Consider the following 27,624-nt stretch of genomic DNA (forward strand, 5'->3'; position numbering starts at 1 on the left):
TTTGACTGCGAGGTTCCCAGGAGGCACCCAGCAGGGACTTGCTGATGGAATGAGCTGTGAAAAGAGGTTAATGCAGAGTTGGTGATGGTGGTGGTGGGGTGACGTGGATGCTGTCCCTCCTCGCCTCCCTCAGGTCTCCGTTGACGTCTCCTCTCCCCACCCCCGGGCATCTCGCTTCTTCATTCTCCCCATGGCCCTCTTTTTTCCCACCCCCTCTACGGCTTTCCAGCTTCCTCCCCAGCCCCCGCAGTTCCCTTGCCCCCCCAGATTGCAGTCAGGGGAAAAAGCCCTAACACCTTCTCCCAGCCCTGCTCTCCGGTCCCATTGGTTCCCACCCCCCCCCCCCCGCAGCCCCTCCCCCCCCCCACCAGTCACCCGATTGGCCAGCGGCCCCATCAATCCTCGCCTGGCCGTGCTGACGTCATCCTGCAGTAGCGGGGATGGGGTGGGCATGAGAGAGAGAGCCAGGACGCGGGGCTCCAGAGCGAAGGAGAAGAAGCCACTGCCAGTCCCCCACCTCAGCCGCCCAGGTTGGGGGGCTGCTCAGGTCTGCTCTATGGACTAGGGTGGGCAGCAGGCTCCTTTCTGTCTCTGCCCTGCTGCCTGCTCTCTTCCCTCCCCTCCTTGGAGAGCCCCTGCATCCCTCCCCCAAGGTGGAATACGCGGGCTTGAGGCTCCCGGGGGAGAGCGATCGGGGCCCGGCGCTGCCCGCGCCACACCATGACCCTCCTGCTGTTGTTCCTCTTGCTCGGCTCCCTGCTCCCCTCCAGCTCCTGCAACAAAGGTGAGTGAGGCGGGGGGCGGGGTCACTGAAGGAGGGGTCTCAGGCAGGGCGGGGGGGGGGGGGGGGGGGGGGGGGCAGGAGCCCTTAAGGCTCCCTGGCCCATGACAGCTGGTTCTTCAGACCACCTCCCTTCCCATCCGTTTTCTCAGACCTGCCCCCTTCTCTTCTCCCTCGCATCCCCCTTCCCACATCCTCCTCTCTGGTCCATCTCTACCCATGTGCTTCTCTTGCTCCCATTTGGTCCCCATTCCCATCCTGGGCTCTCTCTCTCCCCCTCCCCCAATTTCTCCCTCCTGGAGCTATCTCAGGTCTCAGAAGGACTTGCCCCTGAGGGGCGATACACATCTCTGGGCGGGTCTCCGTTTTCACCGGGGTGTGCCGGGGCTGAGGGTGTGTGGCACATCCATCTGGTTCCTCTCCATCCCATCCCGGGGAGAAATTGTTCCCTGCAGCTCAGCAATTCGGAGCACGTATGTTTTGGCGTGTTCCTCTGCATCCATAACCTTCCGTCTGCATGCAGCTGGGCTGAGGGTTACCAGAGCTGCCCTCTCTGCAGACAGCAGATAAATTCAGCTGGGTGAGGCCGTCCGAGGGACCAGGAGGGAGGGAGGGGGTGGGGGCCGAGGGCTCAAGTAGGTGGAGACGGGCAGGGAAGGGCAGAGGTGGGTGTCTGGGAGTGTTAATTGAGTGGTGAGAGGGGAAGGGAGTAGGAGAAGGGAGATGAGGTGTGGGAGGGGATGAGAAGGGGGTGGACCAGGGTCAAGGTGGAGGCCAAAAAAAAAAAAGAGAGAGAGAAAGAGGAATGAAAGGGAAATCAGGAAGAACAGGTGAGGAGAGGGGGAGGAGAGAGTCCAGGAGGGAAAAGACAGGGAGCCCAGGAGTCAGTGAGAGGAGATGGACACGAGGAGAGTGTCGGGGGCCGAGAGGAAGGCAGCAGAAGGGTGGGGTGGGGTGGGGCGTGAGCTGTGCGCAGCCCCTCCATCCTCGGCTCAGTCTCTGACCTCAGTCGGCTTCCGAGCCTCCTGCCACTTCCTGTGCTGGCTTCTGGGCACCATCTTGTGGCTTTCTCCTCTGCCACTAGAGAAGGGGGTCATGGTGGGTCCTCGGCGAGGAAGGGGCCGGCATTCAGATACCAGAAGGCTTTGGGGGATGTCACTGGAAGAAAGAACGGAAATCAGGATTGCTTGCTCACCATGACATACTGGGGATGACTTTCCTTTCGGAGACTCAGTTTCCCTCTGATGATATGTCTTCCTCTGCCCAGGTCTCGCTGATGGGCCATCGTGGATGTGCTTTGGGAGCTTAGGGGTTGGCTTGATGGGATTCAATAGAGCAGGCAGTGGAGGTTGGCGTTGGTGAGGGGAAGGGAGCCCCTCACCAGGCTGGTGGGAGATTGGTCCTGGGGAGGAGATGTGATTGAGTTGAGTCTGGTAGCAGATGGGGAGATCTGGAGGCTGAGTGAGTCCCACATCCATTGTGGATTGGCTGGTGGCTGAAGGGAAGAGGGGTGGGGTAGGCGAGAATTAGGACTCAGCCATGAGTCTGTATAAGAGCGGGGCTCAGGGAGTGTGGGGTTTGGTGGCCTTCTGGGGGACATAGGACCGTGTTGGTTATGAGTGTGTTCTCTGGGTGTGAGGGTGAGAAGCAGGGAGAGGATTTGTCGTGTTTCTAGGCCATTTCGATAATCCCTGAGGATGTCGGCTCTGCTGGGCCCAGCCGTTCAGCATTGATTCCTCTGCTCCATCCCTGCCTCTCTCTGTCCTCCTCCCTCTGTCCTATATATTTTCCCTTCTCTCTTTTCTCCTCTTCCCTCTCCTCTGGGAGAATGGCCTTAGGATGGGGCTTGGCCGGGAGAAGAAGGGATCAGGATTGAAATGGGGTGGTGGTGGTGGAGATGATAAACAATCAGGATCTCAGGAAGCTTCTAGTCTGCTTTTCCTAACCTCAACTCTGCCCTTAATCTATCTCTTCCCTTTTCCAGGGCCTTCTGATGGCCCACCACTGCTCCCTGAAGGCCCAGTGTCCACACTCTAGCTCTTGAAATCCCTAAAGAGAGTCTCCACCTTCTGACCAGGTTTCCCAGGGGACATGGCAGTCCCCCTCCCCCCCAGGGCAGGCTGTGGCCATGGAAACTGTCTATCCTGTGACCTCCCGTAGACCCTCTGACTCCCTTCATGGCTGATTTCTTGTCCTCAGTCCTTTCTCCTGCAGGTGCTTCTGCAGGGGCTGGACAGGGTGGTGATGCTGGAGTGTGTTGTCTGGAGGTGGAGGGCCGGCTCACAGGTGCTTCCTTTCCTCTCCCTGGGTGGGGGGGGCAGCCAACAAGCACAAGCCATGGATCGAGGCGGAATACCAGGGCATCGTCATGGAGAACGACAACACTGTTCTGCTGAACCCGCCGCTCTTTGCTTTGGACAAGGACGCCCCCCTGCGCTACGCAGGCAAGTGGGGTTGGGGCAGAGGGGGGCGGGTAGGATAGAGACAAGTGGGTGGGAGGGCGGAGGCAAGGGAGGAGAGGGGAGGTCCTGGGAGGGAGAGCAGTGTGGACGTGGCGGGAGAGGAAGAAGTAGACTCCGGGAGGAAACGGGCCACGGTGAAGAACGGTGGTAAAATAAAGGGGGCCAGAGAGGAGGACGTGGGCAGGTGGGGGTCAACGCGGTCAGATTTTGCCAGATCTCAGACCTGGGGGCTCTGAGAGGTTGCCGCTCAGGGAAGCTGGGGTTGGAGCTGATTGTCTGATAATTAATGCTTTTTCATGTGCAAGAGAAGGGACAGGGGTTTGGAAGGAGAGGTGAAGTGGGAGCCTGAGGGGGGTTGGCGAGTGTGGGAAGGAGACCCTGGAGGTGGTGCAGGAGCTGTGTCCTTCCCTCCCCCTCTGGCCAGGCGAGATCTGTGGCTTCCGGCTCCATGGGTCTGGGGTGCCCTTTGAGGCTGTGATCCTGGACAAGGCGACAGGAGAAGGGCTGATCCGGGCTAAGGAACCCGTGGACTGCGAGGCCCAGAAGGAACACACCTTCACCATCCAGGCCTATGACTGCGGCGAGGGCCCCGACGGGGCCAACACCAAGAAGTCCCACAAGTGAGGACGCTCCTGTCCCCTGCCCTCTGCTGCAGGCCCCCCACCTCCTCCCAGGCCCCTCACCATCCTCTGTCCTCGCCGTCACTGACTATCTACCCCCTCCCCTCTCTGCTCCTGGGGTTTAGGGATGGGGCCTTGTCGTCCAGGAGCCTTCAGCCAAGGGGACAGAAGCACGTGGTAGAACTCAGTGGGGTCTAATCTTGGCTCTGCCTCTTATGACCTTGGGCAACTTCTTAGCCTTTCTGGATTTGCTTTTCCTTGTCTGTAAAATGGGGTGATGGTGATGCCTGCTTCTTCAGGTTACTGTGGAGATGAAAGGAGATGGTTTGTATAAAAAGCAGGCACTGCAGTGCCTGACACTGAAAGGGCTCAATACCCGGAGTCAGGATGCCGAGGGAGCGAGGAAGAGGGCGGTACATTCAGCACACACCCACGTTCCTTCCGACTGCCCAGCCGTCTGCAGTGTGTGCCACACTCACACACAGAACACGCGCACACACAGCAGTGGGTGCGGGTGGGCAGGAGATGACTACGGCAGGAAGAAGTCTGGGGCCCAGGGCTCCGACATCTGTTCCCAGCTCACTTCTCCTTTGAGAATGGGAGGAAGATGGGCAGTCAGGACTCCTGGGCCACTACGAGGCACTAGAGATAAACCACTCCTTGTGATGACTCAGTTTCCCATTTGGAGACAGGACCCTTGCCTCTGGGCCCTGGGTGCCAGGATCTGGGCTGGGGGCAGGGCTCAGCATGAAGGGCTTAGCCCCTCCCCAACCTCTGCTTGCCCCGCGGGGGCCTGGGCGGGGGAGGGGGCACGGCCGGCTTGCTCACTGCACACGTCAGATGACTTGTGACTCTGGTACAAATGCCACTTCCCTGAATGTGTTTGCTTTTAATTTGGTTTTATTCTGCATCTTCCTTTTTTTCTTTAAGAAGGTTTATTTATTTATTTATTTTTGGTTGCGTTGGGTCTTGGTTGCTGCACGCGGGCTTTCTCTAGTTGCGGCGAGCGGGGTCTACTCTTCCTTGTGGTGTGCTGGCTTCTCATCACGGTGGCTTCTCGTTGTGGAGCATGGGGTCTAGGCACCTGGGCTTCAGTAGTTGTGGCTCCCGGGCTCTAAAGCGCAGGCTCAGTAGTTGTGGCGCACGGGCTTAGTTGCTCCGCGGCACGTGGGATCTTCCCGGACCAGGGCTCGAACCCGTGTGCCCTGCATTGGCAGGTGGATTCTTAACCACTGCGCCACCAGGGAAGCCCCTACATCTTCCTTGATTATCCCACTGGATTTGACTCTCATGAAGGAACACCCGGCTGGACACAGAATCCTCTGTCTCGCGTGGCTGTCCCCAACCTATAGCATTCTGTATAGAAGTCATCAAAATCGGTCGCTGGTATCCCCTGGGGCCGTTCCTCACCCTGTACATCAGGCACCCTTTCCCCAGCGGTGCCTGTCCCTTGCTGTGCCTGGTGCCCTGGCTGGGGGGATGAGCGTGCCCACTGCCCCGGGCTCCAGGACCTGCTGGTCCTGCCTGCTCTGCTTCCCTGTCTGGACTCCTAGTTGTGGCTGACTTTTCCTCGTCCTCCTCCCGCTCTGGCACCTGCAGGGCCACCGTGCACGTGCGGGTCAATGACGTGAATGAGTTTGCCCCAGTGTTTGTGGAGCGGCTGTACCGCGCGGCCGTGACCGAGGGGAAGCTGTATGACCGCATCCTGCGGGTGGAGGCCATCGATGGCGACTGCTCCCCCCCAGTACAGCCAGATCTGCTACTACGAGATTCTCACGCCCAACACCCCCTTCCTCATCGACAACGACGGTGAGCGCCTGCCACCCCAGCTGCTCCGCCCTGGGCGCCCGCGTCCCTCAGGACATCTCGGGGACGTGCCCTCCACTTCTGTCCCTCACATCCTCATTCCTCACCCTTCTTCCCAGATGTGGAGCCTCCTTCCCTAGATTCCTTCCTCCCAGCTTCCCGCTGTCTAATTCACCTGCTGCCCTATTGGCTCACAAGTCCTCCCCAGACTTTCTCTAGTGTGCCTGACCCTCTCCATCCCCCACCCCCACCCCAGGGAACATTGAGAACACGGAGAAGCTGCAGTACAGTGGCGAGAAGCTCTACAAGTTTACGGTGACGGCTTATGACTGCGGGAAGAAGCGGGCGGTGGATGACGCTGAGGTGGAGATCCAGGTGAAGCCCACCTGTAAACCCAGCTGGCAAGGTGAGGAGCTCTGCTCTGGGACCTGTCTTGTAACCCATCTTTCACCTTGGTGTCCCTTTGCATCCCTTCTGACAACCACAGGGGTTAGGCTAGGAGTCAGGGGAGGGATATTTGGGGAAGGCTTGTAGCTGCCTACCCTGGCTGGCTATTTTCGTAGGAGCCCGAGACTGTCCGTGGATGTGGCCAGAGCAGAATGGATAGGAGGGGCTGCCTTACCCATCTCCATCTCCACTGCCAGCTCCCTCTCACCCCTGCAGGCTGGAACAAAAGGATTGAATATGCACCAGGCGCTGGGAGCTTGGCTTTGTTCCCTGGTATCCGCCTGGAGACCTGTGATGAACCTCTCTGGAACATTCAGGCCACCATAGAGCTGCAGACCAACCATGTGGCCAAGGGCTGTGACCGTGACAACTACTCAGAGCGGGCACTGCGGAAACTCTGTGGTGGGTGTGCTCCCCTTGGCTCCCCGGGCCTGTCCCCTGTGCCCCCTACCCCCAGCCTCTGCCTGAAACTCCTCTGCCTCTTTCTTAATAATCTGTCTTGGGAATTCCCTGGCGGTCCAGTGGGTAGGACTCTGTGCTCGCATTGCAGAGGGAGCAGGTTCCATCCCTGATCCGGGAACTAAGATCCTGCAAGCCGTGCGTTATGGCCAAAACCAAAAACAGAAATACTGAATCTGTCTTCCATCTTCCTTTGCCCATCCATAGATGTATATATCTGCAGGCATGTGGCTATCTCTTGTGGTCCAAAGAGCACATAAATATGTGGGTGGCAAAGATGCATAATTGTGGCCCAAGAGAGGCACCAGATACATTATGGGACAATGGCAGGGAGAGATGACGAGTTGGAGTTGAGGTCACTGGAGAGCTATTCCTAGCCATTCCTTTCTCATCTCTGAAAGGCCAGAAGAGGCGGTGAGCGTAGCTGTGGGAAATCTTTCCTTGTCCCTCTCTCCCTGCCTGCATATCCTGTTCCCCATCTGCTGCCTCTCCTCTCTGACACCTGTGCCTTTTGGGGCTCCGGCAGGCGCAGCCCCTGGGGAGGTGGATCTGCTGCCCATGCCCGGCCCCAATGCCAACTGGACGGCGGGCCTCTCGGTGCACTACAGCCAGGACAGCAGCCTTATCTACTGGTTCAACGGCACCCAAGCTGTGCAGGTGCCACTGGGTGGCACCGCTGGGCTGGGCTCCGGGCCCCAGGACAGCCTCAGTGACCATTTTACCCTGTCCTTGTGGATGAAGCACGGTGTAACCCCCAGCAAGGGCAAGAAGGAAGAGGAAACCATCGTGTGTAACACTGTCCCAAACGGTGAGCCTTCCCTAGGGCACCCGTCTGAGTGTGGAGAGACTGGCTTCTTGTCCTGCCTCTGTCACCGTCCAGTCTGTGACTGTGGACGCGTCACTCCTCTCTCTTCATCTGTAAGAGGGCAGTGCTAGGTTTCGTATTGCTGTGATTTACTCCCAGCATGACAAGCTGGGATCCTACTGCTCTCAGAGTGATGGAACCGCTCACCGCCCTCCTCTGCAGCTGCCCCATCACCCTGCATCCACGTGTAGCAGACTCTGCCCCCCAGACCTGCTCCCCTTAAAGTCCCCGTCACAGCCTGAGTAATGCTGTGCCCCATTCTTCCTCTTCCACCACCCCATCCTCCTTCTTTAAGGGCTAGTGGGCTCCAGCCCCCAGGACCCCTCTGCCCTCTATGGCAGTAGCACAGCCCTCTTGAGGGGCTCAGCCTTCACCTGCTCTTTCATTTCTGCCTCTTCTCGGAGCTCATCTCTCTTGACCTGAAAAGGAGTGTTGCCCATGAAGTTTGTATTAACCAAAGGACCAGTAAAGATCTGAGTGGGGGCAGGCTGGCCAAGTGTCCCCCCTCAGCCAGTCAGAGTGCCCAAGAGAAGCCCGACACTGGACTCTGTGTGTGTGTGTGTGTGTGTGTGTGTGTGTGTGTGTGTGTGTGAGAGAGAGAGAGAGAGAGAGAGAGAGAGAGAGAACCTGAAGGGATGAAGAGAATCCGGCATCCCCTCCCTCCTGGTGCTTTGAAGCTGTTTTTGCCCATGCTTTGTGTTTGACCTCTGTCCCCATCCTCTGCCCTCAGAGGACGGCTTCTCTCACTACTCACTGACCGTCCATGGCTGCAGAATTGCCTTCCTCTACTGGCCTCTGCTGGAGAGTGCCCGGCCAGTCAAGTTCCTCTGGAAGCTGGAGCAGGTGAGGCCGGAGCCAGGCTCCTGGGAAAGCTGGGTGGATGTAACTTGCTTTTAGGCGAGGAGGTCCTAGGGCAGGGGTGGGCATTTTCTGGGTTGCCCTGTGTCCCTTCTTTCAATCTCCACTTTCAGTTCCTGACTATTTTTACACCTCCCTGCCCCCCGCCCTGGCTCCGTTTTCTTGTTCTCTTTTTCCAAGGCTTGTCTCTTGCAGAAAGCACTCCTGGATTAAAAGGAAGTAGGGAACAAATTACTACGAACACCAAACCCGACCAACCATCTCTCCCCTCTTGTTTTCTTTCATCTGTTTCTTATCTAGAACCTTACCAGTGCAGATGCCTGACTCTCAAGCAGTTAGCATGCTGTAATTGAGGAAATAAGTAATCTGAGGTACATAGACTATGTTTGAGTCCCGCTAGGGGAACTTCCTAGCCATGAAATCTTGGTTAATATGTTTACAACTCAGTTTTTTTTTTACCTATGAGTTGAGGATAATAAGAATTCTATATCCCAGGGTTGTTGTAGGATTAAATGATGTAATAGACCTTTATAGACTAAAAAGCAGTATATATATGTGTGTGTGTGTATATTTATATATCCATGCACATATATATATATACATATATATGTATATAAATCTCACTATTTTCATGGTTATGAGGGATAAATAAAAATGGGCAAAAAAGAAAAAAAAAGAAAGGAAAAATCTCTTGAGCCAACCGTTGCAGCCTCTTCTTTATTCATTCTCCAAGCTGACCACAGGGACCGTGGGGATGAACTGTGTTTCCATCTCCTTCTGTTTTTCTTGTAAGCCCCGGTGGAGTGGCTGAGTAAGCAAATGGCTGAAAAAAGGCAGGAAGTGGAAGAGAGAGAAAAAGGGAACGAAAACCCACAAACTGGATAATTGAGGGCTGTCTCCAAAAGCTGCTTTTTGTGGCACTCTTTTTTTATTTTTTAATTTATTTTTTATCTTTTTTAACATCTTTATTGGAGTATAATTGCTTTACAATGGTGTGTTAGTTTCTGCTTTACAACAAAGTGAATCAGTTATACATATACATATATCCCCGTATCTCCTCCCTCTTGCGTCTCCCTCCCTCCCACCCTCCCTATCCCACCCCTCTAGGTGGTCACAAAGCACCGAGCTGATCTCCCTGTGCTATGCGGCTGCTTCCCACTAGCTATCTACCTTACGTTTGGTAGTGTATATATGTCCGTGCCACTCTCTCACTTTGTCCCAGCTTACCCTTCCCCCTCCCTGTGTCTTCAAGTCTCTTCTCTATGGCTGCATCTTTATTCCTGTCCTGTTGTGGCACTCTTCTAAAGAGATATTCTGCCATTTCCTTCTTCTGGATCTTTCTTCCACGTTGCTAATACTGGTAACATTCCTCTTTCTATTTTTCTTTTACTTACCCTTATTTATTCAACAAAGATTTAGTAAATACCAATTCCCTGCCATTCTACTAGGTTCTGGGGATACAATGGGGTCTAAGATGGAACAAAATCTCTGCCTTCATGGAGCTTACATTTTAGTTGAGGAGATAGATTTTTAAAAAGTAAGCAGACATATAAACATGATAAATTGTGATAAATGCTGTGAAAGAAGAAGCAAGGGACTGAGGTAGAGAATAGGAGGCAAGGAGAAGGGAGCTCACTTTAGATTGGATGCTCAGGGAAGGTCTGATAGAAGTGAAATGTAAGCTCATCCTGAAGGATGAGACAGAGCTGTGAGAGAGAGTTCCAGTCAGAGGGAAGAGCAGATGCAAAGGCCCTGAGGCAGGAAAGGGATCAACATGTTGCAAGCACGGAAAGAGGACCAGGGAGTTAGAGCACAGTGAACAAGGGCAGAGACTGGATTTGAGGTTGGAGAGCTGGACAGTAAGCAGCTGTATGGTGGACTTTGTTAGTTGGGGTCATTTGGATTTTGTCCTATAAGTCTTTTGAAGGGTTTACAGCAGGGACGTGACCTGATCAGATTTACATTGTAAGAAGATCCCTTTGTATATGTATATGTATAACTGATTCACTTCGCTGTACACCTGAAACTAACACAACATTGTAAATCAACTGCACTCCAATTAAAAAAAAATCTTAAATTTTGAAGGTGCTCCTCCACCAAATTTGGGATGTATTTCTCAAATTAACTATAAATTTTTGGGATTTCCCTGGCGGCGTGGTGGTTAAGAATCTGCCTGCCGATGCAGTGGACAAGGGTTCGATCCCTGGTCCGGGAAGATCCCACATGCCGCAGAGCAATTAAGCCCGTGTGCCACAACTACTGAGCCTGTGCTCTAGAGCCCGCGAGCTGCAACGAGTGAAGCTCACGCACCTAGAGCCAGTGCTCCACAACAAGAGAAGCCACCGCAATAAGCCCACGCACTGCAACGAAGAGTAGCCCCTGCTCGCCGCAACTAGAGAAAGCCCGCACGCAGCAACAAACACCCAACGCAGCCAAAAAAAAAAAAATTTTTTTTCGTTGCAAAAATAGGAAGGATTTTTCTAATTTTGCTTCAGAAAAGATTTGGTTACAAGTAATTTATTTAATTTGCAATTAGCTATGATTTTTCAACAATTGTCATTTATATTTGGGAACATTTGTGAAGTGAGGAGAATCCAATCTTTTCAAATGTAATGAGTTGTTAATGAATACTAAGTTTGACAACATTAAATTCAGTAGGGATTTAAAGATTAAAAAAAAAAAAAAAAAGAAGATCCCTTTGGCAACTATGGGAGGAAGGTCTCGGAGACACCTAAGAGTGTAAGTGCTCAGACGAGACTGTTGTAACAGAGAGAGACTGGGGACTTGAATGATTGGGTGGCAATGGAGATGGAGAAAACGGCACAGAAACCCACAGCTTTTAGTTCTGTTTGGACTCGGGATGGACAGCACCTGCTGACGGACTCCTCTTAGGAATGTTGATGCTTTTAAAGGTTTACCTGCAGAGTGGAATTTTAGGTATGAGGTTGGAGCCTGATAGATTCTGGGCAAGGATATTACTCCTTTAGCTGGGTGGGCAGCAATTCACCAGTAGGACCTGTTGATAGGACAGGCACTATGAGGGACTGTCCCCTGCCTCCCAGGAGATGGGGCGGTGCCTTGCGTTCGTTCCCTGGGGATGATGTGACTGACAGGTTCCTGCCCTTCCCCACCCCCCAGGTCTGCGATGATGAGTGGCACCACTATGCTTTGAACCTCGAGTTCCCCACGGTCACACTCTATGCCGATGGCATCTCTTTCGACCCTGCCCTCATCCACGACAATGGTCTCATCCACCCGCCCCGAAGGGAGCCTGCGCTCATGATTGGGGCCTGCTGGACTGGTAAGTCCCGCCGAGCTTCTCCATGGAGGCGCTAATGGTTGGGGCCTCCAGTGGCTGATGGAGGAGCAAAAGGGCAGCCTGACCTCATGAGCTCATTGCCCTGCAGTTGGGCAGGGAGGCCGGGAAAGATCTCTTGGGGAGGAGGCCACAGCCCCTCAGGTGTCCTTCCTGTTGGACTGGTCATCACCTCTGACTTGGAGGAGTCTCCTGCTCAGGCAACACCAGCATCTTTCTTTCTGTAACTTCAGTCACTTCCCACTTTGTTCCATCCCGGTGATGATGATTCCACAGCCCATTCCCCTGCTGGAGGACAATAACCCTGCAGAGAGTCAGCAACCTTCTAACTTTTAAGCTGTTTCTTTCATTTTTTCCTTCTGGGAGGGTGTGTGTGTGTGTGTGTGGTGTGTATGTGGTGTGTTTGTGTGGTGTATTTGCATATGTGGTGGGTGTATGTATATGGTGTATCTGGTTTGTGTGTATAGTGTATCTCTGTATGTGTGTGTGTGTGTGTGTGTGTGTGTGTGTGTGTTGTACCAGAGCCCATGTGTTTCCCCAGCAGCATATTTGGAGTTTGTCTATAACAGAGGCCTGAGATAATCTCAGACATGACAAAAGGAAGGTTGGGATTCAGCAGAGAGGTTCAAGTCCTACACGGGCAGGGGCAACGCCTGGAAGACCTCCCTGTCCTCTCTGTCAATCTGGCCACACATCCCTGAGCTCACTGGCACTTTTTCTCCCCCAGAGGAGAAGAACAAAGAGAAGGAAAAGGGAGGCGACAACAGTACGGACGCCACAGCAGGTACTTGCGTGGGAAATCTGGAGGCCGGAGAGCTAGCATCTCAGTTTAGGGCTCCGGCTCCCGCTCCCGCGTCTGCATGGCCCTACCCGGCCTCACCGTTCACCGCCTCGCCCACCACCAGGGGGCAGAGCCTCCGAGCATCGCAGCCAGGCGGGCTCGCCCGGGAGAGGGCGGCCAGATGGAGCCGGGCTGGGCGCCGGTGTCCTTTCCTGCCCACGGAGTGAAGTCGAGGGTTCTCTTGCTGGCTTTCCGCGTGGCAGAGCGCAGAGGGCAGGAGGCAGCCACGCGGCCGGGAGACCTGGGCATCCCTGAAGCTCACGCGCATCCTTCCCGGTGCTCCCCGCATGCACCGTGAAGACCCCCTCGCGCACTCTCCTCGTTTTCTGCCTTGAGTCTCCTCTTTCCTCCCTTTGGTCCTGCTTTCCTTCTCTTTCTGCCTCTGCCGGAAGCTTTTCTCATTTCTGTGGCTTCTATTTTTCGCCCTCCGTCTCCCCCCCCCTCCCCGCCCACCCCCGGTTTTATTCTGTCTTCTCGCTCTGCCTTGTCCCATCTTCCCTTAGCCTCCCTTGCCGCTCATCAATCTTTTCTTCTTTTGGCTTCCACCTGGCTCCTTCCCGTCTCCCTTCCCCAGCCTGCTTCTCTTTCTCTCAGCCCCCTCTTCTTGTGCCTCCTCTCACCTCTGGTCCGCCCCTGTGTTCCTGCCCTAGGAGATCCCTTGCCGATCCACCACTACTTCCACGGCTACCTGGCTGGTTTCAGCGTGCGCTCAGGTCGCTTGGAGAGCCGTGAGGTCATCGAGTGCCTCTATGCATGTCGGGAGGGGCTGGACTATAGGGATTTCGAGAGCCTGGGCAAAGGCATGAAGGTATCGCCCCTTCCTCTAGCCCCCTCCCTCCAGGAATGGCCCCTGACCCCGCCCTTCCCCACCCCCACCTCTGCTCCCTTCCTCTCCCGCCTCTGGTCGTGCTCTCAGCCCTGTCTGTGTCTGGGGCCCAGGTCCACGTGAACCCCTCGCAGTCCCTGCTCACCCTGGAGGGGGATGATGTGGAGACCTTCAACCATGCCCTGCAGCATGTGGCTTACATGAACACTCTGCGCTTTGCCACGCCCGGCGTCAGACCCCTGCGCCTCACTACTGCCGTCAAGTGAGTGTTGGGTGGGCGGGCAAGTCATGGAACAGAGCCAGACAGTGTCAGAACTCCTTGGCCTTAGGCACCACCGACGGCTAGGCACACCTCCCTCGTTTCAGGGATGAAAAACTGACCTGCCCAATTGACACAGCAATGCTGGGAGAAGAGCCTGGACCAGACTCAGATTTTCCAATAAAGGGTTCATGACTCTTCCCACTGAAGCACACCTCCAGGATTTGGAGGGTTTTAATCTCTGTGTCTCTGTGCTGATATGTAAAGTGGGACAGAAGAGGGCACTGGATTGGCAGCCAGGAGACCTGACGCTAGTTCTGACTCAGTACTAATTCTCTGGATGACCTTGGGCAAAGACCTCTAGTTGCTTGATTCATCAATCTCTTGCAAGATCAAACAGGATGATCTAAGTCTGGGGATTGGCAGCCTATGGCCCCAGGATCAAATCTGGCCTGCTGCTCATTTGCATATTGTTTATGGAAATGAGCTGCTTTCACCCTATGATGGCAGGGCTGAGTAGCTGGGACAGAGACTGGTACAAAAAGTCGAAAATATTTACCGTCTGGCCCTTCATAGAAAAAGTTTGCTGACTTTCGAGTTCTAAGTGAAGGATTCCGAATTCTTTAAATGAAAAACTGTGCATTACTTCAAGGTTTAAGTATATTAGGTATTTAAAAATACAGATTGAGAGGTCATGAAAGCATAAGAGTTATGGACACAGAGTCTTTTACTTACTAGCTTTTTAAAAATAAATTTATTTATTTTATTTATTTATTTTTGGCCGCATTGGGTCTTTGTTGCTGTGCGTGGGTTTTCTCTAGTTGTGGCAAGTGGGGGCTACTCATCATTGCGGTGCGCGGGCTTCTCATTGCAGTGGCTTCTCTTGTTGCAGAGCACGGGCTCTAGGCGCGCAGGCTTCAGTAGTTGTGGTACACAGGCTTAGTTGTTCTGCGGCATGTGGGATCTTCCCAGACCAGGGCTCGAACCCGTGTCCCAGGCATTGGCAGGCGGATTCTTAACCACTCCGCCACCAGGGAAGCCCCTTACTAGCTTTTTAGCACTGAGAAAATGCCATAGAGCAGGGATAACAATAGAATCTAACTCATGGAAATGTTGTGAGGGTAAATGATAGAATCCAGATCAAATGCCCAGAGAGGTGCCTGTTCTGTCAACATTGGCTACTATTATACGAAGGCATTTTCACCCCGCATTATGTTGATGGGGCAGTTTTTAGGAGCTACTGCCATCCAGTGGGTGGATCACATAATGTAAGGGTCAGGATTCCTGTGTTCCCTTCTCCCCTGCTCTGCCTCAGTTTCTCCAAAAGCTATCTGAAGAGAAACATCTCTGACTTGTCCCTATCCTGGCATGGGTGGGTTTGGAGAGGAGAGGGGGCTCTGAGCCCTGGACAGTGACTGGGCATGACTGTCAGGCCTCCCAGAGCTTTGCAAGGCAGGGGCAGGGCTTTGGGGAATTGGGCTGCTGGTCCACGGTGTGGTCCTGGCGGGGAGCTGAAGGCCACGGCAGATGAGGTCACGTGGGTGCAGATCTGCGCTGAGGATCCCCACCGTGTTCTAGTCAGAACTCTAGCTGTTAGAGGGCTCTCACCCAGCTACGAAGGTATGAAGGGCTTCATCCCTCAGGGACCAAGGAATGGCTTCATCCCCTTCGTAGGCTCAGGAGTCACGTCAGAGGGAGGGCTCTGTCTTCTGGCTTAGGGTGGAGCTCTGCATGGGGCAACCCCACAAGGGGGGAGTTGACACCCTCTTTGTTGACTGTCTTATTTGAATTCCTCCAACCTCTTTCCTGCCCAGGGGAGAGGCTTATCCAAGGACTGGGAACCCGACGTTGCTCCTTCAGTAGAGGGAAGGGGCCTTTTTCCTTTATGAGGTTAAGAGAGAGAGAAGTCTCATTTCTCCATTTTAGGGCCACCATGTGGTTAGTGCTACCCTAACACTTCCTTGAGGTTGAAGGAGAAAATATAGAGGTGTGTGTGTGTGTGTGTGTGTGTGTGTGTGTGAGAGAGAGAGAGAGAGAGAGAGAGAGAGAGAGAGAGAGAAACAGGGAGAGACAGATACCCAGCGGCGCCTTCCTTCTTGTGATGCATATCCTTGCCCTGGTCCATGTGGCTTCCCTAGCTTCCAGTGTTCAGTGCTTGGACCTCTGTCCATTTAAAGCCAGATTTATGCAGCCATTCAGTCAATGCAGGTTTCCCCTAAGTTGTTGTTGTTTCTTTTTAATCTCTTGGATTCTTGGAAAGCTCATCTGGCTACCACATCTTTTTCTCTAGCTTTGTTCTCTTTCCTTAGCTCTTGAATTTCTTCCTGCTTGTTGTAAGCTCCATCTAGAAGTTCTGCCAGCACCTCAGACAAACGAGCTAAAGCTTAATAATGAACTTCGATGCGTGAACTAGCCCCTCCCCCTGAATTCTCTGCTTCTGTAATGGTGTCTCTGTCCTTGCAGTTACCCCGGCTTGCAGCTTCTGAATCGCCTTTGATTCCTCCGTCTTTATCTTCCACACCCCATCGGTTACCAGGTCACCTAGATCCCGCTCTGCGCCCATGTCTGGCATCTGTCTCCTCTTTTTCCATCTCCAGCAGCTCTCATTACCTCTCATCGGGCCTATTGCTCTAGCCTCCTAACTAGTGGACTATCTCTAGTATTCTAACTTCAGTTCAGTTTCTACCCAGAGGCTAGGTTAGTGATCTGAAATCAGAATGTCCACCCTCACACTTCCCTGCTGAAGAAGACATCCATGGTTCCCTCCTGCCCACTGCACAAAACTTGCGCTCAAAGCCCATGACCATCTGGCCCAGCGTTTCCTGCCTCACGTTCCTCTACTCCCCTTTGTGTATTCCTCACCCTCCACTCTAGGGTCAACTTTGTGCCCTCCTCCAAAGGCTAGCTCACTTGCTACTTCTCTTGATTATTCCTACCCTCCCTTGCCAAATGCCCCACTCCCATCCTTAGCCAGAAACCCACTCTGAACGCTCGTGGGTTTGTGTGATGGTGACCACGTTGGCTCTTGTTCTAAGGTTTGCGTGCCATTTCTAATCTCTTGACCAGTTCATTAGTGTCCTTCGGGTCTGGACCAGCCCCCTAGTACCTTTTGGGTACCCTTTGGATCGCCCATCACAGTGGGAGTGTCTGTTGGAGTCTGTGCTTCCAGAGTTAGCTGGGGTTGTTTTCCAGGAGGCTTTGATCCGGGTCTCGCTGGACGACTGTGCAGACTGTCTCAGGTCCTGCTCCTTGTGGCACAGGAGCTCAGCAAACTGTGGGTCTGGTACCTTCAAGCCTCTGCGTTCATGGTATCCGCTGAGGTTACACCTTCTCCCTCTGGCTACAGTAGTCAAGCTGGGCCTGCTCGGTAGTATGTGTGATAGTCCTTTCAACAAAATCATTTCTGTTAGCCCGGGTGTATGGACCACAGGCCCTGCTCTGGAATTACCACCTCCCCTGTGAAGACTGCTTGTTCAAGGGCCACTTCCTTTTTTTTGACCATGCCGTGCACCTTGCAGGATCTTAGTTCCTTGACCAGGGTTTGAACCTGGGTCCAGGGCAGTGAAAGCGCCACGTCCTAACCACTGGACCACCAGGGACTTCCAAGGGGGCACCTGTTTACAAATAAATTTGACTAATGCAAACCCACATGGTGGCTGTGGATTAGTGGAAGAATCGTGGACTTGGAATGAGAAGAATGGGTTCAAGCCTGGCCCAGGACACATATTTCTTATGTGGCCATGATGCTTGACCCGAGAGCTTTGGTTTCTTATCCCTGTTGCAACAGCAGCCAAAGAAGGTTAAATGAAAGAATGTGGACAAAATGCTTCACAAAGCAGCAAGCACTCTGAGAATTATTGATTGGCTGGAGGCAATCCTGGGAGCGTGTTCCCCGAGCTGCTGTGCTGTTGTTGGTTTGGGCTGGCTCAGTCCCCTAGGGAGGGTTTGTCTGGTACCAGGATCAGCGAGGCTTCATGGGATGGTGGATGCAGGTCCAAGATGGTCAGATTAGCTCACCTACTGAAATGTGTTTTTCTGATACTGGAGGGGATGAATTGGAGACACTCCAAGCAGGAGGACATCCTTTTTTTTTTTTTTTTTAATTCACGTATAGTTTGTTCACAGTGTTGTTGTAATTTCTGCTGTACAGCATGATTCAGTTATACATACATATATGTTCTTTTTTAATATTCTTTTCCATTATGACTTATCATAGGACATTGAATATAGTTCCCTGTGCTATACAGTAGGACCTTGTTGTTTATCCATTCTATGTATAAAAGCTTACATCTGCTCACCCCAGCCTCCCACTCCATCCCTCCCCCAACCCCCTCCCCCTTGGGAACCACCAGTCTGTGCTCTACGTCTGTGATTCTGTTTCTGTTTCATAGATAGGTTCGTGTTGTATTTTAGAGTCCACATATAAGTGATATCATGTGGTATTTGTCTTCCTCTTTCTGACTTATTTCACTTAGCAGGATAATCTCTAGTTGCATCCATGTTGCTGCAAATGGCATTATTTTGTTCTTTTTGATGGCTGAGTAATATTCCATTGTATATATGTACCACACCTTCTTTATCCATTCATTTGTCAATGGACAGTTAGGTTGTTTCCATGTCTTGGCTATTGTGAATAGTGCTGCTATGAACATAGGGATGTATGTATCTTTTTGGGCATCCTTTGATATGCTCCCCACCCCCACCCCACTTTTGTTGTTGAATATTTTTTCTTTTTTTTTTCGGTACGCGGGCCTCTCACTGTTGTGGCCTCTCTCATTGCGGAGCACAGGCTCCGGATGCACAGGCCCAGTGGCCATGGCTCACGGGCCCAGCTGCTCCGTGGCATGTGGGATCTTCCCGGACCAGGACACAAACCCGTGTCCCCTGCATCGGCAGGCAGACTCTCAACCACTGCGCCACCAGGGAAGCCCTGTTGTTGAATATTTTTTGACACGTATCTACCAGATATTGTACTGAAACACACTTTTTTTTTTTTTTAACATCTTGGGTGAAGAACTATGTATGTATATATATTTCTGTAAGTTCAGTTTGTAAAATACTGTTTGATAGATGTTCCATGGTCTTGGGGGTAGGGCATTGGTGATGTCATCATCCCCATAGGTCAGGGTTGCCTAACCTTCTGTCCCTGGCCCTTCCCTGCAGTGGTATCCTCCCTGGAAAGGGTATCTCCCCCTCCAGCTTTGCTATGGGGGTGATGGTCGTGCAGAGACACTATCCCCCTTTCTTCCTCTTTCCCTCCCTGACACGGGGTGCTCTCTGTAGAGGTGGAGGCCCAGAGTGGTGGTCAGAATATAGATTATAAGGGAGGGGGTGATGGGGTCACAGGCTGCCTCTCTCCCTCTTCTCATATAGGTGCTTCAGCGAAGAATCCTGTGTCTCCATCCCCGACGTGGAGGGCTACGTGGTGGTGCTCCAGCCTGATGCCCCTCAGATCCTGCTGAGTGGCACTGCTCATTTTGCCCTCCCAGCTGTGGACTTCGAGGGACCCGAGGGGGTCCCTTTGTTCCCTGATCTTCAAATCACTTGCTCCATTTCTCACCAGGTGGAGGCCAAAAAGGACGAGAGTTGGCAGGGCACAGGTAAGGGTGACCTCAAGGAGTGATAGTGTCCAGAGAAGGGGTCCGTGTCTGGAACCAGAGTGAAGGAGAAGCTCTGGGGCTGGCCATGAGAGCGACAACATCCCTCATTCACTTTTCTAGAACGACTGACTGTTAGGAACGAGAGCCAGCGGGAGACCCCCGGGTGTCAGAAGGTTGATGGGTAGTGACGTTTTTGACAATGATGCTGGCAGCTCTCAGGGGATGACCCCGGAAGGGGAGGAAGCGTGGCCATGAGGTGGGCCCTTCAGCTCTGACCCACATCCTGACTGCCTCCTGTCCAGTGACAGACACACGCATGTCGGATGAGATCGTGCACAACCTGGATGGCTGTGAGATTTCTCTGGTGGGGGATGACCTGGACCCCGAGCGGGAAAGCCTGCTCTTGGACGTGGCGTCCTTGCAGCAGCGAGGCTTGGAGCTCACCAACACGTCTGCCTACCTCACCATTGCCGGTCAGTGGGGCCCGAGAACCTGTCCTCTTTCCTTGGGTGCGCCCCTCCCCATAGTCAAGTCTCTGGGAAACTCAGAGGGTCCTCCTTCCAGGCTCAGGGATGTGGCCAAGTGTCCCCTTGCACCTTCCCTGCCTGGAATGTCCTCTGGCTTTCGGATTGTCCCTAGAGGTGGTGGCTGGGGTTTAGGCTCCTGATGGTTCTTTCCCAGCTTCTCTCTCCATCCCAGCTCACCTCCACTTTGGTCTCCACTCTTCTTTGGCTCAGTCTCTGAATAGCTTTCTTTTTTTTTTAAGTTATTTATTTATTTTTGGCTGTGCTGGGTCTTCATTGTTGCTGTGCGCGGGCTTTCTCTAGTTGTGGCGAGCGGGGACTACTCTTTGTTGCGGTGCGCAGGCTTCTCACTGCGGTGGCTTCTCTTGTTGTGGGGCACGGGCTGTAGGCACGTGGGCTTTGGTAGTTGTGGCACACAGGCTCAGTAGCTGTGGCTTGCGGGCTCTAGAGCGCAGGCTCAGTAGTTGTGGTGCACGGGCTTAGTTGCTCTGTGGCATGTGGCATCTTCCCGGACCAGGGATCGAAGCATGTCCCCTGCATTGGCAGGCGGATTCTTAACCACTGTGCCACCAGGGAAGTCCTCTGAGTAGCTTTCTAATCCTCTAGCCATTTGGTACTCGCCCTCTTCTCTGTCTTGCGTCTCACTAATCTCATGGACACAGCATAGCTTTAAGTCAAGTGCTCATCTCTTAACGTCTGGTGGTAATGATTTTTTGGTAGCTTCCCAGGGAAGCCTCATCCTCTCTGAAGGACCCTCCATCAGGGAGAATAGAAGATGAGGCGGTCAGTTCCTTCCTGTTTCCGTTCCCTTCCAGAGCCTCACGGAGAACTTCTGCGTTATCCTCTCTCCGTTTCCCCCCTGCTGCCACCTCCCTCTGTCCTGCAGGGTGTTCCTATTTCCTTCTCTCCATCCCTCCTCCCAGCTCTCAGAGGAGGGCGGAGGCAGAAATGGAGCCTCGGTTACTCTATCCCAGTCAGTCGGAGCTGGTGGGGATGCAGGGGAGCGTCTCTCCGTCTGAGAACTCGGGTCGCACCCCTGTTGAGGGGTGGCAGCTGGTGGGAGTCTGGGAGAGAGACTCCAGGCCTCTTCGCTGGCTCCTGCCCTGAGCTGCCTCCTGGTTGCCAGGGGTGGAGGGCATCACTGTGTATGAAGAGATCCTGAGGCTGGCTCGTTACCGGCTGCGACGCGGGGCTGCCCTCTATGCCAGGAAGTTCCGGCTTTCCTGCTCAGAAATGAATGGGCGTTACTCCAGCAATGAATTCGTCGTGGAGGTACCCAGAGTCCCCTTCCCTCCACAGCCAACCCCGCTGGCGAGGAGCCGGGGTGGGGTGGACTGAACCTGCTGGTGCGTGGGGATGGAAATTGCAGCCCAGGGGCCTCCTGGCCCCGGCGGGGAAACTGGGGGCCGGGGGGGAGAGCTGGGCCCTCGGGGGGTGGAGGAGGGGCGGGGAGAAGCGAGTGTGCCCACTGAGCCCGCCCTCGCCCCAGGTCAGTGTCCTGCACAGCGTGAACCGGGTCACTCACCCCAGCCACATGCTTAGCTCCCAGCAGTTCCTGCACCGAGGTCACCAGCCCCCGCCTGAGATGGCTGGACACAGTCTGGCCAGCTCCCACCGGAACTCCAGTACGTAAGGCTGCGTGGGTCCAGCTGGGCGGGTGGGTGGAGGGAGTGGGTGGGCACGAGCACCCTCCTCTCCACCACTGGGCCGTGGGGGTGGGGCGGGGGGAGGAACGGGGTGGAGCCATGGATTCTGTTCCCTGTGGAACTTGACTTAGTTGACGGCTGTGATCCAATCCCTTTATCCCCCAGATCATTCACTTTGCCTAGTGGAGAGTCCGAGCCTTGGGTCATCACAGGGGCACTCATGCCTGGGATCATGGTCAGTGTGGGTTTAGCCTTTGTTGTTCCTGCTGCCCTCCCCCAACAATATCAAGTTAGCCCTGGACCTAGGGATCCTCAATAGTGAAGCTACCAAGTATGTATTAAGCACCTACTGTGTACTAGCACTGTCCACAATACAATTAAGAATACAAAATTTATAGGATAGATACAGTTCCTATCCTCAAGGAGAAAGTTGGTGCTATTGCATGTGTAATTATGTGCTATCTATAAAGTCCTAAGACTGTTTCTAAAACAAAATATGCAAACACGCCAAGTATTACATCCAGCTGGAGCGCTGCCCTTCAAAGCAATCTCATTCCCTGGCCACGATTGTTTACTAGCGATGCAATTTTTAATTCACAATTTAAGAGTTACTTAATTATAGAAAAACTAGAAACTATAAGTATAAAGAAGAAAAGTCAGCCATAATTCCACCACAATTGGCCATTGTTAATATGGTGTTATTATTATGTGCCAACTTTTGTCTGTGCCTGTTTTTTTTTTTTTTTCTTTTAACAAACTTGGGATCAAACTATTTTGTAACCTAATATTTACACCTAACATTATAAAATGAGTCTTCTCCCCCATTGTTAAAAACTGCAATGATTCTGATGTTGCTAGAAGTGATTTTTGGAATCCCTTTTGAGAATTGCTTTCAAAGTCAATTTATGAGATACATTTATTTTTGTTCCTTTTGGTACACACCTTGCCTTTGGCCCAGTTCAGTATTACCCAACTTCAGCATCCACTTTTGTCAGAGTTGGCTCTGGATAGCATTCTGTGTTTGTAAACATAAAACCAACTCTCAAAGGGCAAAGATTTGTCACTTTTTTAAAAAGTCAAAAGGCGTATCTCAGCCTCTGAAGGCAATTCCCTAAAGAGTTCCAAAAATGCTTTCTTGGGAGGTCATGGTCACTGAACCCTACCCTGAAAGGACAGCTCGCACATCAACCATGTAATTGAGAGAATAATGAACACATCGGTGTGCCAGGCACCCTGCCTGTGGGCTTTACACCTATTAACCCAGTGAATCATTACAGACAACAGATGGAATAGGTACTAGAATTATCCCCTCTAAAGGCAAAGAAATGGAAGCCCAGAGAGGTTAAGTACCTTATCCAAGGTCACACAGCTAAAACACGGTGGAGCCAGGATTCGAATCCAGGCAGCAGGATTCCAGAGCCCGTGCTCTAACCATCACCCTCTATACCCTGTCCATTTATGTTTGATGCTTTAAAAAAAAAAAGTCTCGTTACTTTATAGTTGCACCTAATTTGGGGGAGCCCCTTAGGGCTTCCCAGTATGTCTTTGACCTAGGCTAGCTCCCTGGTACCCCCGGAATTCAGTCTGTTTTCCTCTCCTTGGGCAGTGGCCACCACTGCACTGTCTCTTGTGTTTCCCTTTCCCTGGGACTGGCTCCCTTCATCCTTGCTCTTTCTGAAAACAACTGCAGATGCCTTTTTAAGTGTTCTTCCTGTGATTCCTACAGCAAAGCAGATGGAAGTAGGTGTGAGGAGGGAGTATAAGGCGTAACCAAGTTGCAAAGGTTCTAGGAAGCTTCACACAATCTTTAGAGGTGTGTGCGTGAACTAAACCTGTTTTTGTTAAATAGACTTTTGGGGCCATAACTCCCTAGCTCTTCCTCCAGTTCTTTCACTGGGAATCATCCCACCCAGCCTCTTCGGGGCTGGATACTGGGTTCTGCCACTCAGATTAGGCTCAAGGCGCGTCCAGGTTGGCATTGCTGCTGGGCTCGGTAAGACTCTCACCCTTGTTTTCTCTGCTTGCTCTGAGATCCCAACTGCAGCCTGCTTTTGCCATTTCCCCTGATTTTGGCCTGAGTAGGACACAGAGTTCATAGTTCACCTGAGGGCCCTGGTGATTGACATCTCCTGAGCTTATCAGGAGATCCACTTCATCAAACCTATTCTATGTGCCCTTCCTGACACTTCAAGGTGTTCTCTCCCTTTCCCCTCCCTCCCAGCCCCAAGAGTGGAATTACAGGATTGTGGTTTTGCAATTTCAAATTACTCTGACCATGCAAAAGAGTAAGAGATAGAATTCCCTCCAACGAGACAGGGGCTTCATTTCTCTGAAGCTCCCAAGTGCATGAGGAAAGAGAGATCAGTGTGAACCAGGACAGTCAGCTGGGGAAGGTCCGGTGGTACATTCAGACCTTGAGCTTGGACCTTGAAGGGTAGAAGGGTAGATGGACGTGGGGGAGAATGAGAGTTTGAGAACTGAGGGTGGGTGGGTGGTATGGGGGAGTTGTGTTTAGGGAGAATGAGGCTGTCCGAGAAGGGTAAGATGAGCGATGAAGACAACATTTATCCAGTCTTCCCAAACGTTGATGTACATCGCAATCGCCTGGGGAACAGTAAAAACGCTTGGTGCCTAGGCCATACCCAAACCAGTTCAATCAGAAGGTCTGGGGTCGGGGGCCAGGTATCAGGGGTGTTTAAAGATCCGCAGGTGATTCCAACGTGCAGCCAAGTTTGGAACCATTTCCCGGTTTGTTACCTACATGTATCCGAGACTTTGCGGAAAGACCTGCAGTGCAATAGGATACAAATAGAAAATGAAATTGGAAGTGAGGAGGAAAGGACAATGAGGAAAGAAGACGATGAAGCCAAGGGATAAGTCAGTTCATAAAATACCTGCTGTGAGATGCTGTGACGTTGCTAGAATGGCCAGAATTTGGACTCTGAGCTTCCTTGTAGCTGAAGCAGAAGGGAAGATGAGCAGTTAGGAAAGTCCTATGATGGGACCAACCAGTGCTTCAGGAGAAGCCCAGGGACCCAGAGCAGAAGGACATTTCTCTCTAGGCTCTTCAGAAAGGGGGCTCCACGTGGGGCTGTGGACAGGGCTTCAACCCTGTCTCACAATCGCACGGAACCAGGAGTTTCACACGGGCCACTGGCTAAAACTAAAACACCCCTTCGTGTTGTCCTTGGAGGTCATTCAAGGCCAGAATCAACTGCTTGGGTCTAATGTAGAAAGAAAGGTTGATGGTATTTCCTAAACTCTTGCTTTTTGTCTGTAACTAATTTAAAAATCCTCCCATCTCCCTGGCCTCCTGGCTGATTAGAAACTAACCATACTTGTCTGCCTGCAGATAGAGGGTCTGCCTTTTGTCTTTCTTGTGATCATTTCTTATTCCAGGCAGTCAACTTGTCACTTACTTCACCAGGCCAGGGGCTCAGAGGAGCAAATGCATTTGATTAAGGCACAAAACAGAAGCTTTGGCTTGTCATCACTGTGCCCCTAGAGCAAGTTCACCTGCTATGGCCTCCACTCTGAGGAGGGGTTTCTGCTCCTTCTAGAACCTGGGCTTAGCTACAGGGGCATTCTGCTGGTGGGGTCACTGCCCTCGGATCTTGCCCACTGACACGAAGATGCGGGAGGGGCTGTTGCCTACAGAGGAGCAGAAAGGGCAACTCTGCCTCCCCCGTCTCTTCCCCCATCCCCAGACAGTTGAGAAATTCTCATCCAGCCAGGCCCGTCTCTCCCCGGAGCCAGTGCCCGGGAGCCCACCTGGCCTGCTCAGCAGAGTCAGCTCTCGTTGGCCCCAGGTGGGCTATGGGTCAGGTCAGGCTGGGGACCGACCTGGCAGAGCACCGTCAGGGTGGCCTCAGGGAGGGGTGAGGGTAGTATGGCTACTCAGGCAGGGGCTGCTCCCACGCCTGGGTGGCTCTGGTGCGCGTGGCAGTGTGTGTGTGCTGCTGGAGGGTGGGTGTGCCGCAGGGGTGGGGAGTTCCTGTGCTGTGTGCTTCCCTGCGCTCTGCTCTGTCTTTCAGCATGTGAGTCTTAGAGGCTGTGGGTAAACTCGTGTGCGTGTGTGCGTGTGTGTGTGTGTACCGGAGGTGGGCAAGGCTGTGCTCACGGCTGTTGGCTCTGTGGCCCTCAGGGCCCAGGTCTGTGGCGTTTACACCTTCCTGCAGGGGGTCTCCTGGTCTGCCCAGCTGGCGGGGAGCTGGGTGGCACTGCACGTGTGGCTCTCCTGTGCCTTGGTGGAGACCCTCAGGCGCGTCCCTTCGATGCTGCCGTGCGAGCAGGTCTCCGGGTGGCTGGTGTGGGCAGCTGTGCAGGCCGGCAGAGGCCCGGTGCGGGTGCGGGGCACGGTGAGCCCGGTCCAGCTGGGTGCCCACACGCTCTTCCTGGGCACGTACCTGCGCCTGCACGTCTGCTTTGCTGCCATCAGCTCTAAGGTCCGAGTGAGGGTCCACGCGCCCTTCTGCGTCTCACTGCCCTTCAGAGTCCACGGCCCCCTGAGCCCGGGCTTCAAAGTGAGGCTGCGGACCCAGAAGCTTGACAGGGCTGAGGGGGAGGTGGGTGTACCCCGAGGGGAGCAGAGGCCCCAGGTGTCCAGGAGGCTCAAGCCCTCAAGGAGATGGGAGGCGTCACTGAGCAGGGGTGAGCTCTGTCCAGGTGGGCGCGTGAAGGGGCTGCTCTCTGTGCCCTGGACCTGTGCCCAGCTTGGGTGCCAGGCCACGCTTGGAGCTTGCTCCTCCTATTACGATGCAGGAGAACATTCTCTCCTCTTGCACTGTCAAGCCTGTGTGGCCGCCTCTCTCCTTTCCCCGCTGGGCTCTGGGCACCTCCTTCCTGGACTACGTGGTCCCTGGGGAAGGCACAGGCAGAAGGACCCGGCAGGGCGCAGGCCTTGCCCTCTGTGCGCTGAGAACAGGGCTGCTCAGGACAGCGCTGGGCTGGGAGCCCTTCTCCTCCCCCTGCCCTTGCCTCCTCTGCACATCTCCCTCCCTCAGGCTCTCTGTCCCTCCCCGTCTCTGCCCTTCCCCGGGGGCAACTCTACTTTTCCTCCAGCTTCTGCAGGGCAGACCCCTCTTCTGGGCCATCATGGACCCTGCCTTCTGCTCGGGGACTCCCGCTGCCCAGGCCCCCGACTCCGCCCCTGAGCGGAGTGTGCTCAGGTGCGCCTGGCTCTCCCCGCAGTGGTCCCGAGCGCTGCGACCCTCATCATCGTGGTGTGCGTGGGCTTCCTGGTGCTCATGGTCGTCCTGGGCCTCGTGCGCATCCACTCGCTGCACCGCCGCATCTCGGGGGCCGCCGGGCCCCCGGGGGCCTCCAGTGACCCCAAGGATCCCGACCTCTCCTGGGATGACTCAGCTCTCACCATTATCGTGAACCCCATGGAGGTGCGCGGGGGCGGGGGGGCGGGGCGTGTCGGCAGCGTCGGGGCACAGCTGGGGCGCGCTGCCTGCATGCGGACTCCCGCTGAGCTCCCCCTCTCCCTGCCGTCCCCAGTCCTACCAGGGCCGGCAGGCCTCCATGGCGGGCGCTGCGGGCAGCCAGCAGGAGGACGAGGACAGCAGCGACTCCGAGGCAGCCGACTCGCCCAGCAGCGACGAGAGACGCATCATCGAGACCCCCCCTCACCGCTACTAAGGCCTCCACCCCTCCCCAGACAGAGAGAGGATTCCGCCCTGGTGAGACAGACACCCCCCCGAAGAGAGAGGAGGACATGCTGAGGGAAGAGAGACCCAGAGGGAGCAGCTCTTGGAAGAGTCATCCTTTAATCTCAGAACCCCGTGGCCCTACCGGAGCCCGCCCCCTCCCCCCCCCCCCCAGCCCCCCCCCCTCCGAGCCTCTGGGCTCCCCCCCCCCGCCCCCCCCACCCCCGGGGTGGGAGACTTTGGCAGGCAGCCGGCCCCTTCGCTCACCCCTGTCTGTCTCTCCCCATGCCGGCCACGCGCTGTATGGGTTGTAGGGCGGACTGGAGGAAACCCTGTACCCTGCCCTTGCCTACTCTCCTGTCCACGGAGACCCCCACCAGACCCCCAGCCGGGCCTTCCCTGCTTCTTTTATGAGCCCGCCTCTCTCCATTTCCTTCTGGGGATCCCTGCTTCTCCTCCTGGCCCCCTTCCCTCCTCTCCTTGCCTGAGGTCCTACGGCCCCTGCCCTTCCTACAGGACCCGGCTGTGGCTGGCTTGTAGGGGCCCCGGGTGTATTATATATAATGTATATTTTTTCATGTTGTCGTGAGCGCAGCCCCTGTGTTCCGTGTGCAGCTCACAGCCTCGTGTGCGTGTGGCATCGTCACGTCTTGGGGTTAGGGT

General features: G+C 54.0%; 1 protein-coding gene across 1 annotated transcript; it reads left to right on the top strand.

Moving 5' to 3' along the window:
- Nucleotides 1-720: 720 nt before the first annotated feature.
- CLSTN3 (calsyntenin 3) lies at nt 721-27,139 on the top strand. Its single transcript, XM_029204095.1, is given in 19 exon segments — nt 721-784; nt 3,103-3,225; nt 3,668-3,863; nt 5,463-5,601; nt 5,603-5,672; nt 5,926-6,075; nt 6,333-6,518; nt 7,102-7,383; nt 8,171-8,283; nt 11,437-11,599; nt 12,342-12,398; nt 13,106-13,263; nt 13,395-13,543; nt 18,914-19,140; nt 19,443-19,613; nt 20,791-20,936; nt 21,154-21,289; nt 26,501-26,703; nt 26,813-27,139. Coding segments are annotated over 19 exon segments (2,874 nt in total). The 3' UTR covers nt 26,954-27,139.
- The last annotated feature ends 485 nt before the right edge of the window (nt 27,140-27,624 follow it).

Source organism: Monodon monoceros, unplaced genomic scaffold, assembly GCF_005190385.1.
Source record: "Monodon monoceros isolate NGI ecotype Baffin Bay Population unplaced genomic scaffold, NGI_Narwhal_1 Super_Scaffold_6, whole genome shotgun sequence".
In the NCBI taxonomy this organism is placed as follows: domain Eukaryota; kingdom Metazoa; phylum Chordata; class Mammalia; order Artiodactyla; family Monodontidae; genus Monodon; species Monodon monoceros.